This window comes from Sturnus vulgaris, chromosome 13 (assembly GCF_052056855.1).
Source record: "Sturnus vulgaris isolate bStuVul1 chromosome 13, bStuVul1.hap1, whole genome shotgun sequence".
Classification (NCBI taxonomy): Eukaryota; Metazoa; Chordata; class Aves; order Passeriformes; family Sturnidae; genus Sturnus; species Sturnus vulgaris.
The window spans coordinates 554,160-577,030 of NC_142255.1; the positions used below are offsets into that span (position 1 = coordinate 554,160).

General features: G+C 53.0%; 1 protein-coding gene, 1 long non-coding RNA gene and 2 other non-coding genes across 4 annotated transcripts; 3 read left to right on the plus strand and 1 right to left on the minus strand.

Moving 5' to 3' along the window:
• The first annotated feature begins 107 nt into the window (after nt 1-107).
• Nucleotides 108-1,525, plus strand: LOC148222202 (uncharacterized). Its single transcript, XR_015806443.1, has 2 exons — nt 108-213; nt 1,290-1,525. It is a non-coding gene; the product is annotated as an uncharacterized LOC148222202 (long non-coding RNA).
• A 9,054-nt stretch (nt 1,526-10,579) lies between these two features.
• Nucleotides 10,580-10,651, plus strand: TRNAH-GUG (transfer RNA histidin (anticodon GUG)). The gene has a single exon. It is a non-coding gene; the product is annotated as a tRNA-His (tRNA).
• An 874-nt stretch (nt 10,652-11,525) lies between these two features.
• Nucleotides 11,526-11,597, minus strand: TRNAH-GUG (transfer RNA histidin (anticodon GUG)). Its single transcript has one exon. It is a non-coding gene; the product is annotated as a tRNA-His (tRNA).
• Nucleotides 11,598-12,522: 925 nt separating this feature from the next.
• LOC106861572 (sodium/nucleoside cotransporter 1-like) lies at nt 12,523-22,611 on the plus strand. Its single transcript, XM_014890030.2, has 19 exons — nt 12,523-12,560; nt 13,444-13,566; nt 14,147-14,276; nt 14,387-14,481; nt 14,834-14,925; nt 15,306-15,495; nt 15,848-15,989; nt 16,741-16,854; nt 17,235-17,312; nt 17,648-17,728; nt 18,062-18,142; nt 18,282-18,407; nt 19,570-19,700; nt 19,909-20,077; nt 20,269-20,466; nt 20,958-21,039; nt 21,546-21,644; nt 22,087-22,198; nt 22,292-22,611. Exons 3-19 carry the CDS (start codon nt 14,208-14,210, stop codon nt 22,413-22,415), a joined length of 1,983 nt encoding a protein of 660 aa, XP_014745516.1. The 5' UTR covers nt 12,523-12,560; nt 13,444-13,566; nt 14,147-14,207; the 3' UTR covers nt 22,416-22,611.
• Nucleotides 22,612-22,871: the final 260 nt, after the last annotated feature.

Genomic DNA, 22,871 nt, shown 5'->3' on the forward strand with positions numbered 1-22,871 from the left:
CGGCCCGCCTCCCCAGGGGCACGCCCACCCTCGGGGCCCGCCCCGTTCCCCGCCGCCTTCCGCCGCGCCCCGGGCGCGCCGGTCCGCCTCCCGCGCTCGAGCGCCTGTGGGCTGCCGGCGGCCTTGGGCCCGATCCAGCCCCAGCACTGCCCCTAGCCCGCCGGAGCGTCCTTCGGCACCAGGGGAAAGGCCACCGGGGAGGCAGCCAGCGAGGTAGGGCGGTAAAGGGTGCCTCATGGGGTCACAGAATGCCCTGAGCTGGAAGGAGCCTCCAGGGCTCCAGTCTAACTCCTCGGTGGAAGCCCGCTACCTGGGAGGTGTTTGGTGGGAGCAGCCCCGTGCAGGACCCCCGGAGCAGTTCACTCCAGGGAGACACTGAAACACAAGGCTGGCGCTGTGGACCGCCGCAAGAAACACTGCGGGAGGGGGTGAGCAAGTACAAAGCAGGGAAGTGCTTGGGAAGAATGCTGACTTCAAGCTGGATGTGCAGAGACATTGGAGCCAGCATGCAGGGCTGATCCCCAGTACACAGGCTGGAGGACATCCCCTGGGATGCAGTGGGAACGTGGCACTGGGAGCAGTGTGTTGGAGCATGGCAGCAGAGCCCGAGGCCATTGTAGCAACAAAAAGCATGCTAACACACATTCTGACTGTTCCTGGACGCATAGCCATCCCCAGCCAGCAACCTTCTCGGCTCACCGACCACCGAGACTGGGTTCCCATGCTCTCCCATGCCCCAGCAGCCCTGTATCCAGACCTAGCCCCCAAACCCTCCACATCCCTTCCTAAATACACAGCATCACCCAAAACTGCTTCCAGGCTCACAGACTGAATCCCCTGAAGGCCATGAACAAAGAAAAGGGCCAGAGACAGGATGCTCCAAGAGCGAGACCTCCACAGAGGTCCCACTGCAAGCTGTGAAGCTGTGCAGAGGCATCCAGTGGGCAGGGAGAGATGCCACAGTGTGTTCCTGGATGTTCTCACACCATTAGCCATGGTCCTGCACAGTGTGAGGACAGATGCTGGGATGTTGCTGTCAGAGTGTCTAGCTGGGGAGAGAAGTTTCTCATGGTGACATGTTTCCTACCAGTCGTGTGCAGAAGGGAGAGTGAGGGTGGGGCTGCCAAGGAACTGCGCTTCCTGTGCCAGCCTGGCACAGTACATGCCCAACATGTGCCCAGGGAGCCCACTGAGTCCCAGATTTGCTGAATCATTGAGCACACTCCTGCTTGAGAAATCCATCCAGATTTGCCAAATCCAACAGGACACCAAAGGAGCTTCCTCCACAGGGAGAAGACAGCCATGAAACCCAGAAAACAGCACTGGAAATTTCAAAGCATAGGGATTGCAAGATGCAAAAGGCATCAGGAGAAAAAGCATCTGTAAGGAATGAAGTGATCACCAAGGCAGTGTCTGCAGTCTCGCAGCAGACCTTGCTCTCGGCAGATGGTGATGAAGAGACTTATTAAAATGCAGAAAAGACAGAGATTCTCAATAAATTTGCTTGTCTGGCATTTGGAAGGAACCAGGGCTAATGGCACTTGAGATTGAAAGCACTTCCACCCTCTATCAGTAACCAAGGAGGATGTTCAGCAACAGCTGTAGGAGATGGCTCTTGTTAAATCCTCAGGCCTGGAAAACACACTCAGTGTCTCCAGAGAGGGGACCGAGGAGGGATGTAGCTTGTGGTGGTGTTTGTATTTTTTAAAATACTAATATCAAATTTAAATACTAATACCATATTAGAGGAATGGCAGAGATTCTTCCTTCTCATCCAGTCCTGGCACATCCCTCACATTGCTCCCCCCTTGGAGAGGCAGCTATGCTGGGATTTGACAAAGGTCTGTGGTCCGCTCTCATGTAGGACCCCGGCACTTCCTCACCATTTGTTGGGCCTGTTTCTCTTCCAGATTAGCCCAATGTAGCCCTGTGATCTGTGATTCTGATCTGTGCCTCTGAGGTATCACCTTCTCACCTCAGGCTTCAGCAGAGCTTGGAGAGGCATCAAAGTCCCTGGACTCACCTGAGCCCTCAGATTTGAGCTTCCCCTGGATATTGGCTTCCCCTTGGCCATCCACCTGGGCAGCAACACGGGCAGCAGGTGAAGAGAGCACAGCCGAGGTGAGAGGCCCCTTGAGAGATTCTTTTGTGCTTGGGGAGCTTTAAGGGGCCCCCAGAAGGAGACCAAATGACCTTGGCACAGCCACAGGCTGCTCATATTCTTTTCTGCAGTCATGGGCTAGTGACATTGTTCTGTTCACAATGGTTCACTTCAGGTTTGGAGGAGCAGTGGCAGATTCCTACATTCCCACCGCTGAAGCCAGAATCTATCTGCATCTCGTTCTACAGCTGGTGCTGCTCCAATCCTAACTGTTTACACGGTCCATATCTTAGGCACACTGGGACCCAGGTTTGACTGCACTGTAGAGACTGACCCCGATACCATAATGGTGACTGTGATCCCACTCCACCTGCGAGTCACTGCAGCTCACCATGACAGATGGCTGTCAGAGAGTGTTGCGGGTGTAGGAATTGGCAGGGGACGTGGGGTGTTACTGGTAGATGGGAGAGGATGAGGGAGCACACGCTGCACCACTTGTGTGCCAGACTCCACATTTTAGCTTCTCTCTCATGCTGCTCCAGTGGGAAGCATCTCCAGGTAGGATGCACAGCCTTGGGGGCTGCCTGCTGCTGGCACTGCTCAAAGCCCATGGAGACCCCAGGAAAGAAGGAAGGACGGCTGTGAAGCCATTTGCACACAGTCCTCAGATAGGAAGAGAACAACCCATGGCTGTGCAGAAGTGATTTGTGGTTCACTCGGAGGGACCATGGGAATAGGGGAGGCAGAAGAGCTTTATGTAGTTGTGTACAAGGATGCAGAGCTGGTCCTCTGCACTGGAATATCTGCTCCCACCCTCTTCTCCTTCTCTGAAGAGTCCAGGAGCTCTTTGCTGAGATCTCCAGGCTGGTGCTCACAGCATCACCCTTCATTTTACCAAAGGAGCTGCTTGCCTGTGTAAATCCAGACAAGTCAGAGCACACACCAGGAAGAAAAAGCCACGCAATGTCCTCTGGGCTCCTGCCGGCCCAGCAGAGAGCTGTGTGCATCCTCAGCCCTCATCCATCCTCCCGGGCCTGAGGAGCTGCTTCAGCTGCCCTAAATGCTCCTGGTGCTCACTCCCAGCTGGGGACAAAAGCCCTATTTGGCAGCTGGGCCAAGAACAGTGCATAGCACCTTCCCTGAGCTGAGGAGAGATCATGCCACTTCTTCATGGTATACCTTCCCCTCGAGTGTAACCTTGGGTGGTGCGGACACAGCCCAGCGTCCCCCAGGCAGCAGCTTCCGGTGACTCAGAGGAGAAGGTCTCTGCCCCCGCACACTCCCGGGTGACTCACCCCCAGGAAATGTGGGGGCCGAATCTGACACTTGCCAACGTGTCACTTGAGCCAGGTGCTAGGTCGACTCTTTCCCCTGATGCCAGCATCGACCCTGGCTTGCAGAGAAGCCTGCAGCTCCTTGTATCTCTAGGTACTTCTTCCACAGCTCCAAATAAAAGCTATTTGCAGGAACTTTGGAATGCCTGTGTGCCTACTCCTTTCCTCCCCGGGAGCAACCCCCATACACCCCATTGTGCAGCACAGAGGATGTCACATCTGCTGGGTGACAGCCGAACCACCTCTGGGGTTTGGGTACAGCAGGGGACATGAGGACTGGAAGGTGGCAACTGTGACACCAGAAATGCTTCCTGGGAGGCAGCCAGGGAGTCCCAGACTGATAAATGACACATCTGTTCTCTGCAAATGAACAAAAATTGGCATACGGAGGAGGAAACTGGCATTGTTAGGGAACAGATGGATAAATATGACATATTGGGGAAGAGTCAACACAGCTCTCTTGCAGTGAATTTCTTTTCCATAGCTAGTGACTTTCTTGGAAAAAGCCAGCAGGCCCCTGGGGGTGATCCAGCAGAAGTCCCTGCATTTCCACTCGTAGATCTTTTGACAAGATGAGGTCAATGGCAAAATCTGCAATAATATTGAATTATTCTGGAAATTGAGGACGCATGCTAAGGATGCAGGAGGACTTTGAGAGGCTGAGCAAGCTGACAATAAAATGAGACAAAAGTCAGTGTTAGGGGAGTGACACACATGGGGAAACCAAGCCCAGGTTCTTGTTTATAGTGATGAGTTCTGAGACTGGAAGCTCTGACAGTCTGTAAAACTGTCCCCTCAGCACTCAGCAGAAGTCAGAACCTCAAAGACTCCCTGTGAAGCTGATAGGAAGAGCCAGGAAAGAGGACAGATGAAATCAGAGGTGTCACTATTCCCTAGCCAGTCCCAGTCTACATGCACTTCTAGTCCTCCTATTCCAAGGATACAGCAGAGCTGGAAAATGTGCAGAGAAGGGCAACAATAGGATCCAAGGTCTCTCCACATGGGGTCTGTGAAGTACCAGGGCTCTTTGGCACAGAAAAGAGACAGCTGGGATCACAGAGCAGAGATCTGCACAGCTGGGGGAGGCGGGAGAAGCTGAAATAACAGCGATAACACAAGGAGGAGACTCAGAACACAGTAGTCCTCCCTGCCAGGGGCTACTGCAGATGCTACGTGGTTTAGAAGCAAGACCAGACAAATCCACAGAAAAAAAATCCATGAATGCATATTAAATACGAGGACTAACACAAAGGAGACTTGTGAGTTTTTAGAAGCAGGGATCGTGTCCAGGGGAAGTATTGCTACACATTTGCACTAGGAGACCATCAAAGCCTGGGCAGGATATGCACAAAGCATGTGTCTTTACCAAATGGAGCAAATTTTTGCAGGCATTTCTGCAGCTCCCCAGCCCTTCTGTAAAAAAAACAAACAAACAAAAAAAGAAAACCATTATGCAGTTGATAGTATAATTGAGGCAATGGTAATTGACCAAAAGAAGAGACGACAACTCGCTGAAAGACATCTGCCAGCTTAGAGCCAGATCCATTGGTCATCACCTCAGCCATGCCGAGCCTGGTCTCTGCCTCTGCTTTCGGCACTGACAGCCCTCTGCACATCACGACCCCGAGCGTCACAACTGCTCTGTGTGTGGTCCATGGTTTCATTAACACTTTAACAAGGTGTGGAGAGCCCTGGAGAACTTAATTTCCACAGGTTCAGGTGCAGCATCCTGGAGACAAACCAGTGAGAGAGCTGGGTGACAAGAGATGAAAGAAAAATGACTGCAGGACTGACACCCAGGGGGTGTCACTTCTTTCATTGGCAAATGCAAGGTTTGAGGGAAATATCCAAACAGCCGTTATGTAAACTCTTTGATGTTATTTTTTACTGCAAAATCATTTTGTGTGGACTCAAGTCCCAGAGAGCTGAATTCTCCCCACTCAGCTCCCGTGGGGACAGGGGAACCAAGACACAGGAGCTTTCCTGCAGCAAAGCCAGGATCATAACAGGAAAACCTCATGACAGATGCTGGCTTGGTGGTAACAGCTCTATTGTATCATGCAAATCGCATGGCCTCACCCAGCCACCCACTTGCACAGTCTAACAGCCAGGGGGATGCTCTTTGGGCTCCAATCATAGCACAAATTCAGTCCCTTCATTTCTAGCCCTCCATGGTGTTTTATTTGCTCCTACTAAAGAGTTTGATCCTGCAAGGGCAAAACAGCATCCAGCTGGGATAAAATGCCTGAATCCCTTTTCTGAATGAATGGAGGAAGCAGGACCAGCTGCAAGAGCATAGATCTGAATCAATAGTACGTGGTAAAGTGGAATTGATTGGAGCTGCCTGCACTCATCGATCTGAGGCTGTGCAAACTAAGGAGCTGGAGCATTTGCAGCTTAATCAGAGCAATGTGTGGGTGGGGGCCTGTGCTGTGGTGCTGGCAGGGGACCTGAGTGCCCCAGGAAGAGGTTAATCATGGGTTTGATTAATCCAGCTGCCACAGCCATGCTCACACAGCTGGGTCCTTCTCCAGACAGACTCACTAACTTGTGTTGCCTGTGGGGTGTGACCCACCCCTGGTATCCCCTTATATCTCTTAATAGGGCTGTCATCAGCTGTCAGGAAGATGGGCTCAGTGCACAAGAGCAAAACAGTGGCCATTCCTCCCACAGAGAGGGGATCAATTGCAATTGCCACCAGCCCAGTTTCTCTGAAAGGGCTGAGAGGCAGGAAATGAAGGTGAATTCAGAGACGAGTGCAAGAAGTGGAGAGGCTAGGGCTGGCAGGCTGCCTGGCAGCTCATGGTGGCCTGTTTTCTGCCCACAAAAAAACACAGTACAAAGCTGGTTTAAGAGGTGGCTGTGTGCAGGTCATAAATCCCTGCAGTGGGAGAAGGTTCCTGCTGTGCACAGACAAAGGCAGAGTGAGAGCTAGGACTGGCAGCTGGAATCTGGCAGAGCACACAGCCATGTGGCCGCATTTATTTAGGGCTGTAGGACGGCTGGTTCTCCCTTGGGACACTTTCCTCACATTCTATCTTCAGCTGGATGCTGGATACACAAGGAAAGAGCTCAAGAGGCTGCTCTGGGCTGTGCTCCCTGGTTTTGAACAGGAGAGCTTTTATAAATCCCTGCTCCATACCTTTTGGGTATCATTTTCTTTGATTTCTGAGCATTGGAGCCAGGCAAGAGCATTCCAAAATATAACCGAGCAGAAAATCAGTCTGTTATATCCTGTTTGTCTTCCCTTCCAGTTTTCTCACTGGCAGACTGGAAAATATCCTTTGAAATTCAGGATTTGGAAGAATCAGGACCTGCCTCATGTGCTGTTGTGGGCTCATAAAGCCTCTGGAGAGCATCAGCTGAGCACTCATGTCAAGGAATGCTCAAGTTCTTCTCATTCAGTCCTCGATGCATGTCTCATCAGCTACAACCATAGAATGGTTTGGATTGGAAGGAACCTTAAAGCTTATCTCATTCCACCCCCTGCCATGGGCAGGGACAACTTCCACTAGACCAGGTTGCTCCAAGACCTCTCCAGCCTGGCCTGGAACACTCCTGGGATGGCACAGCCACAGCTTCTCTGGACAACCTGTGCTGGGGTCTCAACACCCTCTCAGCCAAGAATTTCTTCCCAATATCTTATCTAACCCTGCCCTCTGGCAGTAGGAAACCATTCCCCCTTGTCCAGGCCCTTGGCTTTCCAGCTCTCTTGGAGCCCCTTTAAGCATTGGAAGGGGCTCTAAGATCTCACTGGAGCCTTCTCTTCTCCAGGTTACACCCCCGACTTCTCCCAGACTGTTTTCAGAGCAGCGGGGCTCCAGCCCTCAGACCATCTTTGTGGGCCTAGAAGAGGATGGTGGGGACAATATGAGGTCAGGTTGATTGCAATTGTCTCCCAGTTCAGGGGTTTTGTCCTTCTCTCCTAAAACCCACACAAACCTTCATCTTCATATTGTCCCAGCCCCAGAACCTTTCCCTGCTCTTGCTCCAGCATCCAGTTCTGCTCCTGTAGTGCCTATGGGTATGGGAATATGGAATGCTACGCTAGATGGTAGAGTTGCTCTGATTTCTGTAGGAAGGAAGGTGGGATTTCCACAGTAGAGCAATTTCCAAGTTGGATTAATGGCCTCTGAATAGCCAGAGAGGACAGTATTGGCCTGCACCACTGCTTTTCCATCACCAGTAAAACATAGAGCAACTCCCCAGAGCACTGCCATCCATCCTGCCTCCCCAGTGCTGCTCCTGTGGCTACTTTAGCAATCTGCAGGAAAAAGAAGAGGTGATGGGGATTCGTCTGCCTCCCATCTGCCTTCCTGAGACTGGGAAAGGAAGCTAGGGGCTGGCCCAGTGAGGGAACAGCTGGAGAGGCTGCTCAAGGGGCACAGCAGCCGAGACAGCCCTGCAGTGATGAATTGCACTTGTCCCTGTGCCAGCTGCAAGATTTGTATTTGTGCCACAGAGTGGCAATGTCTGGGTGCAGCAGGACTCTCTGTCTGGCTGCAGTGGTGTTTTGACATTCCAGGCACCTTTAAAATCCGACTGAATGCAACCCATAGGCATCAGAGGGCTCAGAGAAAAGACATCGAGGGACAGAGCAGGGTGGGAAGAGCAGAGGAGCCTGCCTGGAGCAGCCATCCTGCCTGGGTGCTGGGTGCTGAGCATCCTATAGGGATCAGGTTACCCAGTAGACAGATGGGGCTCTCAATGCTCCCACAAGCTCATCTCTTTTCCTCCATGCTGTGCGAACATATCCTGCCAGGTCCAAACCATCTGGACTAAAAAGCATGTGGCAAAGGACAGTTGGGGCCCTGACAACCTGTCAAGGTTTTCTTTGGAGTGCTCACATCTCAGTTCTGTTGGGGAGAGCAGAAAGTTGCACAGGGACAAGCCACCACTGCCAGTGATGGGTGGCAGCAGTTTCTTGACTCCTTCTTCTCATCCACACCCTGTACCTTATCTCTGTGTCCTTTCGCACCTCCCTGTTTACTTCCACGTTTGGCTGACTCCTATATCACTGCAGTGTTATCTCAGCCATACCTGTTCCAGCAGCTGAGGTCATTGTAATTCCATCAACTTCCACATTCTAGAAACATCTGCCAAACAGCCAAAGCATGAGCCCCACTGCCTCCTCCATGCCACCAAGGAGCCCACACTGTGTGCCCTTGTGTGAGCAGTGCCCAGCATCCACCCACCAACCCAAACATGGGCTCTGCATACTGCCAGGCCAGGAGTTGGGATAAGGGCCATGGTGACACCAGTCTCAGGGGTCCCACTCTGCCTGCCCATGCGAATCCCCAAGGAGGAATGTCCTGGTCATCTCATGTGCCACTGTAGGTTCTTTGTCCCCACCAGCCGTGGACAGCATGTCCTACCAGAGCATGCCCCACTATCTCCTGTGGGTCCCACCACACTGTCATGACCCATCACAGCAGTTGTCCAGGCTAACATGGAGCTGGGCTTATCCCTTCACCAGTGACATGGCCTGGCTCATGGCATTGTGCCAGTATGGAGGAAGGCACAAGAGACCAGGCACAGTGCAGCACAAGGACTTTTTCCCTTCACAAGCTCATAACCTGGGATTCAGAGGTTGCAGTGATGCCACCTCTACGGCTCAGCTACACCTGTCCTGCAAGTGTGTGTTGGTTGGATTTGTGTCCTTGGTGCAGCCAAGGGGATAATGATGGTGTCAAAGTCCTTGGGCATGGGAGGAGAACCATCAATCTCCCTCCAGTGCCACTGCACCTACTTTGTTCCAGCATAAGGACACAGATGGTGACAGGGTTGGACACATGAACAAAAGCAGTATCCCTGCAGCCCCATAAGAGGCATGAACTGGGATCTTGGCACATGGTCAAGAGAGGGAGAAAGGTGGGACTGGAGCAGGACACGTGGACATTCAGGTCATGCAGATACCCCTTCACCATCCCCTGATCAGCCAGTTTGACATAGGAGAGCATCTCCAAATGCAAAGGATCCCACCATTGCTGAGGGACCACTGGTGCACACCAGCAAACTGCTGAGGATAGGACAAGGTGGGCATAGACAAAGGGAGGACGCAAAAAACCATTCTGTTTTCCTCCACTACTCTGAGCTCTTTGGGACAATTATGAGCAAGATGGGCTCGGAGTGGTAGGAGCAATTACTTCACAGAGTAATCAAGGCGTGCAGGGCATTTCTCCAGTTTGCCCCAAGCCTCAGGAAGACTGTTTTAGATTTAGGATTTTCTAGCTGCAGCAGATACAGCAGGACGGATGGGGTGCAAGGACATGGCCAGAACGATTGTAGGAATCCCCTGCCACTCCCTGTACTCCCTTCCATGGGAGGTGCATATGTATGACAAGCGATGAACTCATCCCATATGAAGTTTCTATGACCAGCTCTTCAGAAAGAATGAGTCTGCAAGAATGCTGCAATCACTCTAAAGTATTTTATGTCAAGAAATCTTTTTGATCCCAGGTGTTTGGAATTCTTTGCATATCTGTGAAAATGGAAGAACCTTTAGTACTGGGAGCAGGAAAGCAGCAGCAGTGGTGAGAGCAGAGTCATTAGGTATTGATATGTGCTTGAGCAGGAGAAACAAGGAGTTCGGCTCAGATTGATACCTGTTGCTGTTTCAGGGGCATAAAATCTTTGGTCTCTCTCTTCTCCTCCTATCTGTGCCCAGTCGTTTGTTAATCCCGTGGTTGGGAGAAACTTAACTCCCTGAGAAATACGCAGGGGAGCAAAAGGTGAGGTTACAGCTCGGGGAACGGGGTTGCCCTAGGATACAGAGGGCTGGGAGGAGGGGAAGGGTTAGAGCAGGGAACTGGGCCGAGGCCAGAGGATGAAGATAAGTCGAGGAACACCGCAGCTGGTGTCAGACACAGAGGGAGACTCAGGGTTGAGGCCAAGGGAGTGGGTGACGGCCGTGAGAACGCGGGGGCCACGGGACGGGCGCAGGGCGGGGGTCCCAGGCTGGGGCCCATCACCCCCGCCTCGGCCGCGCGCGGGGAGCACGGCACGCAGCTCCAGCGCTGCCTCGTGGGAATAGCGGCGAGGAGCGGAGCGGGAGCACCCAGCGTCGGTTCCGCCCAGCGCGCGTCAGCACCCACAGCGCCTAGAGCCGCCGCGCCGCACGCTGCACGCAGAGCCCCGGTAGCGCGCCGTGATCGTATAGTGGTTAGTACTCTGCGTTGTGGCCGCAGCAACCTCGGTTCGAATCCGAGTCACGGCATCGCCCGGCGGTACCACGGCATACGGGCTCTGCGTTTTTTGCGATTTTCCCCTCAACTACCGTGCAGCCCCTGATTTTTTGTCACGTCGCGCCGATATTTGATTTTTCTTTCTTTTTTTCTGCCGGTTCCCGGCGGGGCTACGGGGCCGGGCCGAGCTTGGCTCGCCCAGCGCGAGGGGTCTGCAGGCGCCAGGGAGAGAAGGAGTGGAGGGACAGAAAACAATAAAACAGCATAAGATGAAAAAAATAACATAGAAGTAGAGATAATAAACAAAATAATAAAATTAAATTTTGAAATAGACCAAATAAGACGAAAGGAGAGGACAGGATGAAGAACAAAGTAAGAGTAAAATTGAAATAAAAATAGAATTTAAAAATTAAGTTAAAATAAAATATAAACATAAAATAGAAAAATAAAACATAATAAAAATTATACCAATAGATTAAGTAAAATAAAATATAATAAAAGAACTAAATAATTAAATTTAAAATAATATAAAATGAACTATTAAAATAAAATTAAATATAAAAATAAAATATAATAGAAAAAATAAACCAAAAATAACATTTGATGACAAAGGTAAATAAATAAAATTTAAAAATAGAATAAAGACAACATTATTATCAGAATAAAACAAAGTAAAAATTAAAAATTAAAATGAAAATTAAGTTACATTAAACAGATAAAATTAAACAGAAATAAACGAAAATAAAGAAACGTAATTAAAAGTTACAAAATATATGCATTATATTAAAAATAATAAAATTAAATTCAAAATAATAAGAACAACGAAATTAAATTACGAAATAAACCCATGCAGAAACAGCGGGGGCAAAAAACGCAGAGCCCGTATGCCGTGGTACCGCCGGGCGATGCCGTGACTCGGATTCGAACCGAGGTTGCTGCGGCCACAACGCAGAGTACTAACCACTATACGATCACGGCGCGCTACCGGGACTCTGGGTGAGCAGCGCGGCGCGGCGGCTCTAGGCGCTGTGGGCGCTGACGTGCTCTGGGCAGGGCCAGCTATGGGCGGGGCCGGCTCTGGCTAACCCGTGAGTGTTTCATGGGCGGCCTTGCGAGTGCCTCGCATCGGCCGGGCTCGGCGAGGAAGGTTAAAGCAGCGTCGCACCCGCAGCTTTCATAGTTTCCCCTTTTGTCACCCACATACTGACCTGCGCCATGGCGCTCTCGCCCCTCCCTAACTCTGGGTAGCTTTAGAGGCGGGGTTGGCCGAAATCCGCAGGGAGAAGGCGCGGAAGTGGAGGCAATGCGGTTTGTTTACGGGCCGCGTGTGGCACGTGGGTGCCCTGAGTGCTCCGTGGTATCATTAATCACCAATGTCTGAACTCTGAACTGATTCCTGACAACCCTGGTTTGCCATTCTCGGAGCCACATCACTTTCACCGCTCCCTGTGTAAACAAAGAGCGGGAGATACCAGCAGAGTGCACAAAGCTGTACATGCGATTCCCATCATCCCGAGTGCAAAGGTGGCTTCGAACACACAGTACAAAAGGGACGTTTTTGTTGGCTTCTACCCCGGCCTTCTCAGGGACCAGGGCACATGACTTCATGCCACTGAAGCTTTGGAGGCCACGTATGCCCCACTCTGGTTTTTTTGGGGAAGCATTTCCTCGGGTTGAGGGGGGGTAAAAGCTTGATTTCTCCTTTCAGTATCTCTCCTCAAGGCTCTTTTTGCCTGGGGGGAGTCTCCCGGCTGACCTTTCTTTGGATGGCACGGTGCCATGCCGCTGGGCTGCCACGCATGCCCTCCCGGGCACCCGCGTGTAAGCCTCGAGAGGAGCTGGGGCGGCCCCGGCGCCGCAGTGCCCAGCCCAGCTCTTTGGACCGAGCTGTTAATGGGTAACCGAGGCACTGGACCGGGAGCTGCGGGGCCAGCGGGGCCGGTGGGTGAGTGCGGGGGGACGGCGTGTGCCAGGGCAGAGGAGCCGTGGGGACAGGGAGGGCACGAGGCCACCGGGGGTGTGAGGACACGGGGGATGAGGCCATCGGGGGTGTGAGAGCGTGGGGTGCAGGGACACAGGGCAGAGGGTCCCGTGGCCACGCTGCTGCAGAGGCTGCAAGGGACACAAGGAACAGGAGTGCGTGGGGATGCAGGTACACGGGGGGCACTGGAGGCACCGCTCTGCTCCCTCCCTCATTATCCACCTGTCCATGTGGTCCCGTTCCTGAGGGGACGGCAACCAATGGGACTGCAGCAAAACAAGAGATTCTGGGGCTGGCAGGGTGGGGGACAAGGAGGTGGCATCAGCCCGGGGGTCCTAGGACGCAGTGAGCCCGAGATGGGGCACAGCCAGGAACCTGGCGTGGTCCTGGAACTCCATGAGATCCTGGAGGGGTCACTGAGACCACATGGGTACTGAGGAGTGTCCTGAAATGGAGGTGGACTCGGGGAGGAGGGTCCTGCTGATCTCTGCCAGAGTCCTGGAGAGACATCTGTGAGCACCAGGAGCACCAGTGATGTTGGAGGCCCTGGAGGGGTGTGTGAGGCCCTGGGTTCCCACCATGGTCCTGGGTCCTGCCCTGCTGCTGAGGAGCCATGAACCCAGGGACACATGGGAGCCAGCACGCCCCAGTGGTTACCCATGGTGGCTCTGCCAGCCTGTGGAGCCCTGACCAAACCACCTTCAGCTGCTATGAAATCCCACAATGAGGGGGATGTTCTCCAAAACTCCCCACCATCACCTGTTGCATTTGTGGCTGAGTCTTTCCCTTCAGTGGACACTGCAAGAAACTGGCAATGATGCTGTAATCTCCTCCTCCACACAGACCTCTACAATTCGCCTCAAAGCCAAGACAACATCTTACTGCCTTTGTCCTCACACAGAAGTGCTTCTACAGTTGATCACTGCCTTGCCTGTGACTCTCTGCTCTTCCCTCATCCTTTTCCAGGTAGAGGAACTGGGAGGGTGTGCAAATGGGATGATGTTCCAAGGGTTCCTGCCCTGGCAAAACACTGGTTCTTCTGGCTTTGCTGGACGAGTTCTCCCAGTATGATTCTCCTTTAGGACCAGTCCCTATGCAAACTACCAGTCATTCCTACCTCTCATTCCTTCAATGTGTTAATTATCAGCATGAAAATTATCAACCTTCATCCTACTTGGTTGTACCAAGACCTTTTGATGAGGAAGGATACTCTTTGAAAAATCTGTCTTGCAAAGGGGCTTACAGAGGCTGATGGACACTGTCACCAACTTGGAGGAGGAGTACCAGCACTCCCTGGTGCATGTAGTCCTCTCATATTATTCCTTGGAAGCACAGCAAAGATCTCTCCAGAGTTACAGGAGAACAAGGAATTCAGCACACCAGCACCATGGCCTGAGGACCCCATAGGATGGTCCATTGATGTCCTGGGGCAGGACCTGCTCTGAATACTGACTGCGAGGGGCCTTCTCCTCTCAGAAACCCAAAACTGAGAAGCAGAATGGGACATTTGAGCTTCCCAGAGGTGATCCCATCTTTCTCTCCTCAGCCAGCATCAGGCCCTCCTAGTGCCGCTTCCCATATGCACTGAAGCAAAGCAGCTTCTGGAGATGGAAGGAAACCAGATAACCCTGCACAGCCTTGAGAAGGGCACAGATAACCCATCTTTCAGCTTCGAGGTAAGGTCCCCTTCCCTTCCCTTCCCTTCCCTTCCCTTCCCTTCCCTTCCCTTCCCTTCCCTTCCCTTCCCGTTGGAGTACAGGGTGTTCCAGTTAATTATGTTTTCCAGGGAGAGAAGAGACACTATGAGAAATGTGGTGGACCATGCAGTGAGAGCCAAGAGGACAGAAGAGAAGGAAAAGGGAGAGTGTCCTCCTACTGCAGGTGGGATAATCTGCATGGATGTGTGAGCTCTTCCAGAGACAAACCTGATTTGGGAGCAGAGTAGGGTGGTATTGAGCACACAGTGTCTGATAGCTCCATGTGGCCTTGTAGGGTGCCACTGACAGGTCTGTTCCTCATAGCAGGTGATGGTGAGTGTGCTGGGGTTTCTCATAATGAGCTACTGTACCACCTCCTGCTACTGGAAGTGCCCAGCAGGCGCCATGTTCATGGTCTGGCTCTGGTGGGTGCTTTGGGGCTTGGGCTGCAGTTGGGGTGCTTTGGCTTGGCTTGGGCTGATCTTTCATGTCCATCTTCTGCACCTCTCATGTCTCTGGCATGTGATTCTCCCCAGGAAGGCCCTGCAGCCAGCATCCAAGGCAAAACATTTCTGCGAGGCTCATGCCAAGGTGTTGAGAAGAGTCATCCTGGGGCTCTTTGGAGTAGGTGAGGACTTCCTGTCACTGAGACTCCACATCCCCTCCCCTTTGGCTCGCTGTGCCTCCAGACTTCTTATTCAACACTGTCAAGTGTGTGGAGGTTGTATCCACTCCTAGCAATCTCACTGACCCCTCCTCACCCCACCACTGCTGCCCAGTTCTATCTTCACCTCACTGTCCCCTTTCTCTATGTACCCAAAGGGTTTACTATGCCCCTTCTGCTCCCTCCTGGGGTGGTGCTCTTAAGGTCTCATGCAAAGATGGGATCCTCAAGGGTGGCCAGGAAAGGACATTGGGAGGAAACGAACTTCGTGGCTGGCCCCAGTGAGTTATGAACCCGTAATCCTACAGCCCTGATGTTTCTGACTCCCAATGTGCCTTCTCCAGCCTACCTATGCTACTTCATTGCGGCCTGTTACCTCAACTTCCAGCGAGCCCTTGCCTTGGTGGTCATGACTGCCGTGGTTGCCTTCTTCATCTGCTGGGACATCTTCAAGAAGCACTGTGGAGCAAAGGTTCTGCTCCTCCTCCACCCCATTGGGAAGTGCTTTCAAAAGTCCTGGCCATGGCTGAAATGGTGAGTCAGGAAAAGGCAGGGCCAGATCCCTCCCAGGACCTGGGTTCCCTCCCATGGCTCTGCCAGCACAACCACAGCTGACGGCACCAGGTCTGTGCTCTACTGCCATGCTGGCACCTCACAAATGGTGAGCATGGCCCAGCCTGGGAACCATTTCAAAGCCGTTGCAGAAATGTCTTGCTGCTCTGCCTCAGTAGCATGATGGCTATTCACAATTGTGCCTGAGCCCCATGTTTCTTCAGATGCATGGACCTTACAGTGGCAATTCCAATCACAATTGGCTCCTACCCTTCACGAGCTTCTCTCCCTACGGGGACATCATCTTGCTGACAGTCTGGGGTTTCCTCTGCAGGCTCCTGTGGGTGGCCCTCCTGGCAGGCCTGATTGTGTGGCTGGCTTTGGACACTGGCAGAAACCCAGAGCAGCTCATCTCATTAGGTGGCTTCTGCTTTTTGGTGCTGTTCCTGTTTGCCTGCTCCAAGCACCATGCTGCGGTACGTGTTTCAGGTGGGATTTGACCATCAGTCCCCTCACAGGAGGTGCCCCCCTCCCTCCACCCAGCACTGGAGAACAAGCACTTCATTCCCCTGGCATTTCCTTCTCTGGAGGAAGCAGAAGCCCAACAGAGCTGGGCAGAGCTGGGCACAACTTGGGGATCTGAACTGGTTGGGTGGATAGACCCCAAAGCCACCTCACTGCTCTTCATTCCATTGCTCTCCTTCCCACTTCCCAACCCAGGGCTCCCCTGCATTGCCTCTGTCCTGTTTTCTGCCATGTCCCTCATAGTGGGTCAGACCCAGAAACCCAGCACCAGACCCACACCTGGGCTTCAGGTGCCTTGGGAGCCTTGGTCAGAAGTGATTAAAGTCCTGGTGGCTTTCAGCTCAAACTGCTGCAATGCTTTGGCCAGTCCCTCCATCCTACTCCGCCAAAGGGTTTTTGAACAGACATTTTCAGTCTAGCAGGTCTGTGCTATCAATCATCATAAAGTCTTTGTGTTTGTATCCCGGGTCAGCCTGGCAGGTTATGTTTCAGCCAGTTCCAAGTCTCACCAACTCATTTCTGGCTCTGTCACCAACCCACGTTTTTCACTTTCTGTGACACTTTTTCGGTCTCCCCATGATCCTCACCCCGGGGCAGTGTGTGGTGTTTGCCATGTGCTGCTGTTGCAGCAGCTGGAAACCAGAGGGGGAAGCCTGTAGGCCTTGAAAACATTTCAGCTCCTGTTCTGCTTTTTGTCCCCAGGTGTCCTGGAGGGCCGTTTTCTGGGGTCTTGGTTTGGAGTTCTTACTCGGACTCTTTGTCCTCCGAACAACTCCTGGTACCCAAGCTTTCCAGTGGCTGGGAGACCAGATCCAGGTACTGCATATACTATCCCATCTTGTGCTTGTACCCTGAGATTAACAGGAAAAGCAAGAGTGTGGCATGGGGAGGGGACATGGCAGGGATTGCATGCTCACAAACACTTTTTTTCAGGACTGGAGGGAGGACAACTCTTCCCTGGTTTTCTGCAGCAGCCCAGAGCCCTTGGTGTGCTCTCCCTTCCAGGCTGTAGCAGAGCCCTGTGGCTTTGGGACAGCCCACCAATATCTCCATCTTAGGTCTCAGAGGGTCATTCTCTGGTGTGCATTGAAGTGAGCTGTGGGACTGGGGGCACAGCTCCTTACTAGGCAGAAAGAAATATCAGGAAAGGACCTGATGGAGATCTCTGTCCTACTGTGTAACTTCTTCCCTTGCAGTACTTCCTGGGCTACACCACAGCTGGCTCCAGCTTTGTCTTTGGGAACACACTCATTGAAGAAGTCTTTGCCTTCCAGGTCAGCCAAGGAGTGGGGCATGGGGAGGTTTTCTTCTGGTCTGCCTCTTTGCTGGGTCCTGGAGAGCACAGAGCTAAATGCAGCCAAATCTGCTGCAGCAGAGCTCTACCATCTCAGAGATAGATCTCCCTCAGCTGTGTATCCACCTGTGGACTTCCTCAGTGCCATAGAGGATTTGCACTGGTCCCTGTCCCTCCTGCCAGCCTGGCCAAGTGTTGTGTGTACCCCAGTAGTGTGGGCTGGCTGTGCAGTACAACTTCATGCCCAGCCTGGTGCCCATGGGTGCCAGGATATGTGACTCAGCTTTCCTTTAACCCTCTGTGCCTTGCCTGCAGACCCTGCCCATCATTGTTTTCTTCAGCTGTGTGATGTCCATCCTCTACTATCTTGGTGTCATGCAGTGGCTTATTCTCAAGGTAAGGCCTCACTCCTAAATCTGGGATGGCAGTGGAAAGGAGAAGAACCTGTTGGGTTCTCTGTGTACTATGGTCAGCTGAGAGGTGCCTCAGGAAAATTGTCATGGTACTAATTTGGGGTGATTTGTCCTACTTAAAAGAACAGATACAACCCCCTAATGTGTCTTTCTCAGAAAGCTGAAAAAACTGAACCCTAGAGCTGATGTTTCCACCCAGTCTGGGGGTGCTTCCCAGGATCACCTCCATGTAGGGGCCAAACAGTGCCTGGCTTCATGGGTAGAGTGGCAGGGTGCCAGGAGCCTCTGTCAACACAGTGGTCTTGGTTTTCCCCAGATCTCCTGGCTGCTTCAAGTCTCAATGGGCACCACTCCAACTGAGACTCTCAGTGTGGCAGGGAACATTTTTGTGGGACAGGTAAGGTCCTGGGCAGCAGATCCAGCTACTCAGTGCTTGCAGCTGAGCCTGCCCTGGAGAAAGGGTCTTCTCCCTCCCTATGAGACCTGTGGCCCTGTATGGCCCTATCCCAAGGACAGTAGGGTTTTCTCTTCCACAGACTGAAGCCCCGCTGCTCGTCCGCCCATACCTCGCAGACATGACCCTTTCAGAAATCCATGCCGTGATGACTGGTGGCTTTTCAACCATCGCTGGCAGCGTGATGGGTGCCTACATATCCTTTGGGGTGAGTGCACGAGCAGGTGGATCCACATGCTCCCTGCTACAGGGTATTGACCTGCAAATCTACCCTGAACTTGAGGATGAGAGAAGACCCCAAGCAAGTGCCTCGTGGTCCCCTTCCATAAGCAGGATGAGAGCAGGGTGTCCAGACTCACCTTGTCCCAAAGACATCCAGCTCCACCTTTTCTGGCCTGGCCAGAACCCTAGAGCCCTGACAGGTAGAAGGCAGTGCTATGGGACCCTTACCGTGTGTCCCTGCACAACGAGGAGGGCAAATTCCACAGAATCATGAGATAATATAGCCTGGAAAGATGCTCTGGGGTGAGTCTCTGATCCACCCTCTTGCCAGCTGAGGTTATGGCAACTGAGGGGATGCCCAGGACCTTGTCCAGGTTCATGGTGAACATCCCATGGATGGAGATCTCCCCCAGCCTGTCTGGTTTCCCCTAGAGGTGCCTCAGACACAAGAAACAATTTTTCCTTACATCCAACTGGAACTGTGCCTGTGATTCCACCTTTTCACTGGCTATCATTGAGCAGTGTCTCTCCTCCAACCACCTCCAATACCCACCTCCTTCCCTCTTTTCTCTCAATGGAGCAATCCCTGCTCTTCCAGCATTGCCTGGGCATGTCTGGCACCAGGCCCCCAGGGATGCCCTCTCCAGTTCATCAGTAATCTGAATAGACCTTCCCCTTAACCTGCTGCCTGAGCTCCTGCAATTTAAACATTAATTAGTCTCCTTAAATGGGGAACCAAAGGTGGAAGGTCAGAGAAATGAGACATTGCCAGGGATGGGTGAGGCTGGGAGCTTGGCCCTTCATCAGCAGGTAGAAGTTAACAGTGTTATCCAACCTATTGCTCTGATACTGGTAAAAAGGGACAAGGAAGGGAAAAGAACTATTATGATTAAGTCAAACAGCAGGAGAGATTAACATCACCAAGGCTAAAATCGCTGCAACTCCAGCAATCGCCTCCATCCAGGCAAGCTGCCCCACATGCATGGCTGCTTAGAGGGGAAAACTAGCCAATTTTCTTATCTTGAGCAAGTGGAGAGCCCTAAACTGCTCTGAGTGTCACTGGCTGATGCCAGCCATGTGCTGGGGTGGCAGGTCATGGGGCACAGCCTTGCGAAGAGGTGCCTATGCCTCTGGTCTGCATGTTGCAGATTGATGCAGCATCGCTGATCGCAGCTTCTGTGATGGCTGCACCCTGCGCCCTCGCCATGGCCAAACTTGTCTACCCTGAAGTGGAGGAGTCCAAGTTCAAGGGCAAAGCAAACATCCGCCTCTCCACTGGGTGAGTGTGAGGAGAGGGGCAGTGGAGTGAGGCTGCATGTGTCCTTCTACTGCAGGGAAGCTGTGGGGGCACTTTGAGGCACAAGTGGACACTGCAGGTGGCCCAAGGCTGGGAGAGCCTGTGGTGTGCACACATCCATGAAGTGAGTGCTGACCTGGCATAGGGGATGCCCAGCCAGATGAGTACATTGTGGTCTTTTTTTATGCAGCGAAGAGCAGAACATCCTGGAAGCTGCTAGTAATGGGGCTGCCACCTCCGTGGGGCTCGTGGCCAACATTGCAGCCAACCTCATCGCCTTCTTGGCCGTGCTGGAGTTCATCAATGCTGCCCTCCGCTGGTTCGGCGAGATGGTAGACATCAAGGGTCTTACCTTCCAGGTATCCTCAAAAACAGACACATGATTTGAGCTGCAAGATGTTGCATCCTCCACCCATCTCCACCTTTGCCCACTGCCTCAGTGGGCTGCTGAGACCCTTGATGTGTTTTGGCAAATGCTGGCAGTGGATGTCACATCTAGGGGCTGTGCAGGTCAGCTCTGAGTCATTCCCTTCTGGGATGCTTTTCCTAGGTGATCTGCTCCTATGTCCTCATGCCTGTGGCCTTTCTCATGGGGGCAGACTGGGCAGACTCACCGGTGGTGGCTGAGCTCCTGGGGATCAAGATCTTCCTGAACGAGTTTGTGGCGTACCAGCAGCTGGCCACGTACAAGAAGAACCGTCTGATGGGCCTGGAGGAGTGGGATGGGAACCAGAAGCAGTGGATATCTGTGAGGGGCACCTGCCACCCTGCCAGACACAGGGCAGGGACAGAGCCAGCTGGAATGTGGCACGGAACCTGGCTAGGCAGATGGGTGGTGGGCAGGCAGAGGATTATAGAACCATTTAGTATGGAAAAGTCCTCTAAGATCATTGAACCAGGATGATGGTGCTGGGAGTGGGAGGGCACCTATGTCCAGCTACACTTGGATGTTTGCTAATGTCTGGGTGTGGGAGGAAGCAGTCAGTGAAGCCCTTTTCCATTTATCCTGCTCCTTGATGGGACTGATCATAGTGCTACAGGGCCCCTTGTCCCCTCAGCCCAGTCTCTTCCAGGAGAGCCTTCATCGTTGCTCCCAAAAATAGTTGACAGAGAAGGGGTTGGGGTGGGGGACTTCTCTCTGTTGTGTCTATCTGGGAGGTCCAATGTGGTGCTCAGCTCTGGGTGCTCTGGGGCTGCTCCTGGGCAGAAGTGACCATCTCCTGCTGCTGTGCCCTCCAGGAGCGAGCCGAGAGCATCACCACCTTTGCCCTCTGTGGATTTGCCAACCTCAGCTCCATTGGCATCACTCTGGGAGGCCTGAGTGAGTGTGACCTATGTCCTGAGTGCCTGGACACTCAAGAAGTGGGGACCTGGGTCAGGGAGTGAGAGCTCAGCTGAGGCAGGAGGAATTTGCTGCCCTCAAGCCTCCATGTTTGGTCGTGCCAGATAAGAAACATCATTTGCATGAGGTGACCAGGATGATTTTGCACTCCATCCATGGGCAAGAGCCCATGCATGTCCCCTCAAGCCTGGGTGTCATCCAGCCACAGGGGAAAGAGCAGAGAGACTCCAATGTTGGGAGTGCTCAGGGCTCTGGTGGATCACCCATGGTTGCAGGGTGGGAACAGTGCTCTGCCAGGATGGGCAGACAGCACACTGGGTGCTGGCTGGGATCACCACATCCTCCAGACAGCAGGAATTGGGGTGGGCAGGGCTCTATGTGGCAGAGCCAGCTCAAGACTGAGGACATGTCCCTATCTGTCCCACACCCAGCAGAGAGCCAGAGCAAGCATCTGACTCACCCCACTGTCTGTTTTTCCCCCACAGCTTCCATGGTGCCCCAGCGCAAGGGTGACTTTGCTTCCGTAGTGCTGCGGGCCCTGCTCACTGGCATCTGTGTCTCCATGCTCAATGCCTGCCTGGCAGGTAGATCTCTGCCACTGCCACCAGGGCCAGAAAGATCCAGGGAGGGACAGGCACAGGGCTGAAGACCCCATAAATGCTGCCTTCAGGGATGGAGGTGGCTGGCCTGTCCCCCCATGGCTCTGCCAGAGCCTCCAAATCTGCTTTCCACTCATGGCTCTGCCAAGGGCAGCCCAAGCCCAACAGCTCTCCTGGAGCCCTCATCCTCCTCTGGGCTGGAACATTTCAAGGGCAACTTTTGGAGTATTGCAAGGAGCTCCCTGAAGTCTTGGGAGGGGAGGTGGGATGGCTCATGGGACCTGCCAGGTACAGGATTGGCAAGTAAGTATAGTCAGGGTGTGGGACTTGTGAGCAGGCATGGAGTACAGGACTCACAACTTGCTTGGGGTATGGAATTTGGATCCATGGTCCCTCTTAAGTCCCAACAGGAGCCCTTGTCCCCCAGGTCTCCTCCATGTGCCAACAAAGGTGGGTGACTGCGCAATGTTCTTCAGCACCACCAACTTCAGCTCAACCAGCTACACTATGTACACCTGCTGTAAGCAGCTCTTTGCAAGGTGGGTGTGAAGGGCCCCGGAGCCATATGGTCCTGCCCAAGGACCCAGGTGGTGGGGCGGCAGCTTGTCCTGACCCTGTATCTCTCCTTCCAGCTCAGTGCTCCAGAATGGGACTGTCTCCTTCACGGGATCCTGGGCTGAGCAGGCAGAGAGCATGCTGTGGCTCACTGAGTGCTGTGTGTACTACAACCATACGTCCTGTGCAGGGACAATCTAGAATTGGGGCAACACCAGGGTCTACCCCAAAGGCCTATCCCCAAATGTAGAAAAAAACCCAACAGAAACCTGAGCATTTGGTCTTCTCCACTCCAGTGCTGATGGACAGCTGTGTGCACCTTGCAACCTGCAGCCTTAGGTTCTGGCCCTGTGGACACAAGGGAGCAGCTCCCAAATAAATTACGTCAACTCTTGCGTGCTTGCCCTCAGACCCCTTCTGGCCCCTGACTATGGGTGTCCCACACAGCACAAGGTCCTTTGCTGGGGCTGCACCCCATGCCCACTGCAGACCTTGCAAGCTGAGCCTCTGTCTGCTGCCAACCTTAGGCTCTGGCCCCAGCCCCCCTCTTCTCCCCCACCAGGCATGGATGAGGTAAAGCCAGTGCTTGAAGATGTTTCCTTCCCCCAAACACAAAGCCAACACATCCCACTGTACTTGGGTGCACCTCTCCTGGAG

Coding starts and splice junctions, on each gene's coding strand:
- LOC106861572 (XM_014890030.2), top strand. CDS start 14,208: ATGGAAGGAAACCAGATAACCCTGCACAGCCTTGAGAAGGGCACAGAT. Junction 16,855..17,234: donor GGCTGGGAGACCAGATCCAG/GTACTGCATATA, acceptor CTTCCCTTGCAG/TACTTCCTGGGCTACACCAC. Junction 20,078..20,268: donor TCAAGGGTCTTACCTTCCAG/GTATCCTCAAAA, acceptor TGCTTTTCCTAG/GTGATCTGCTCCTATGTCCT.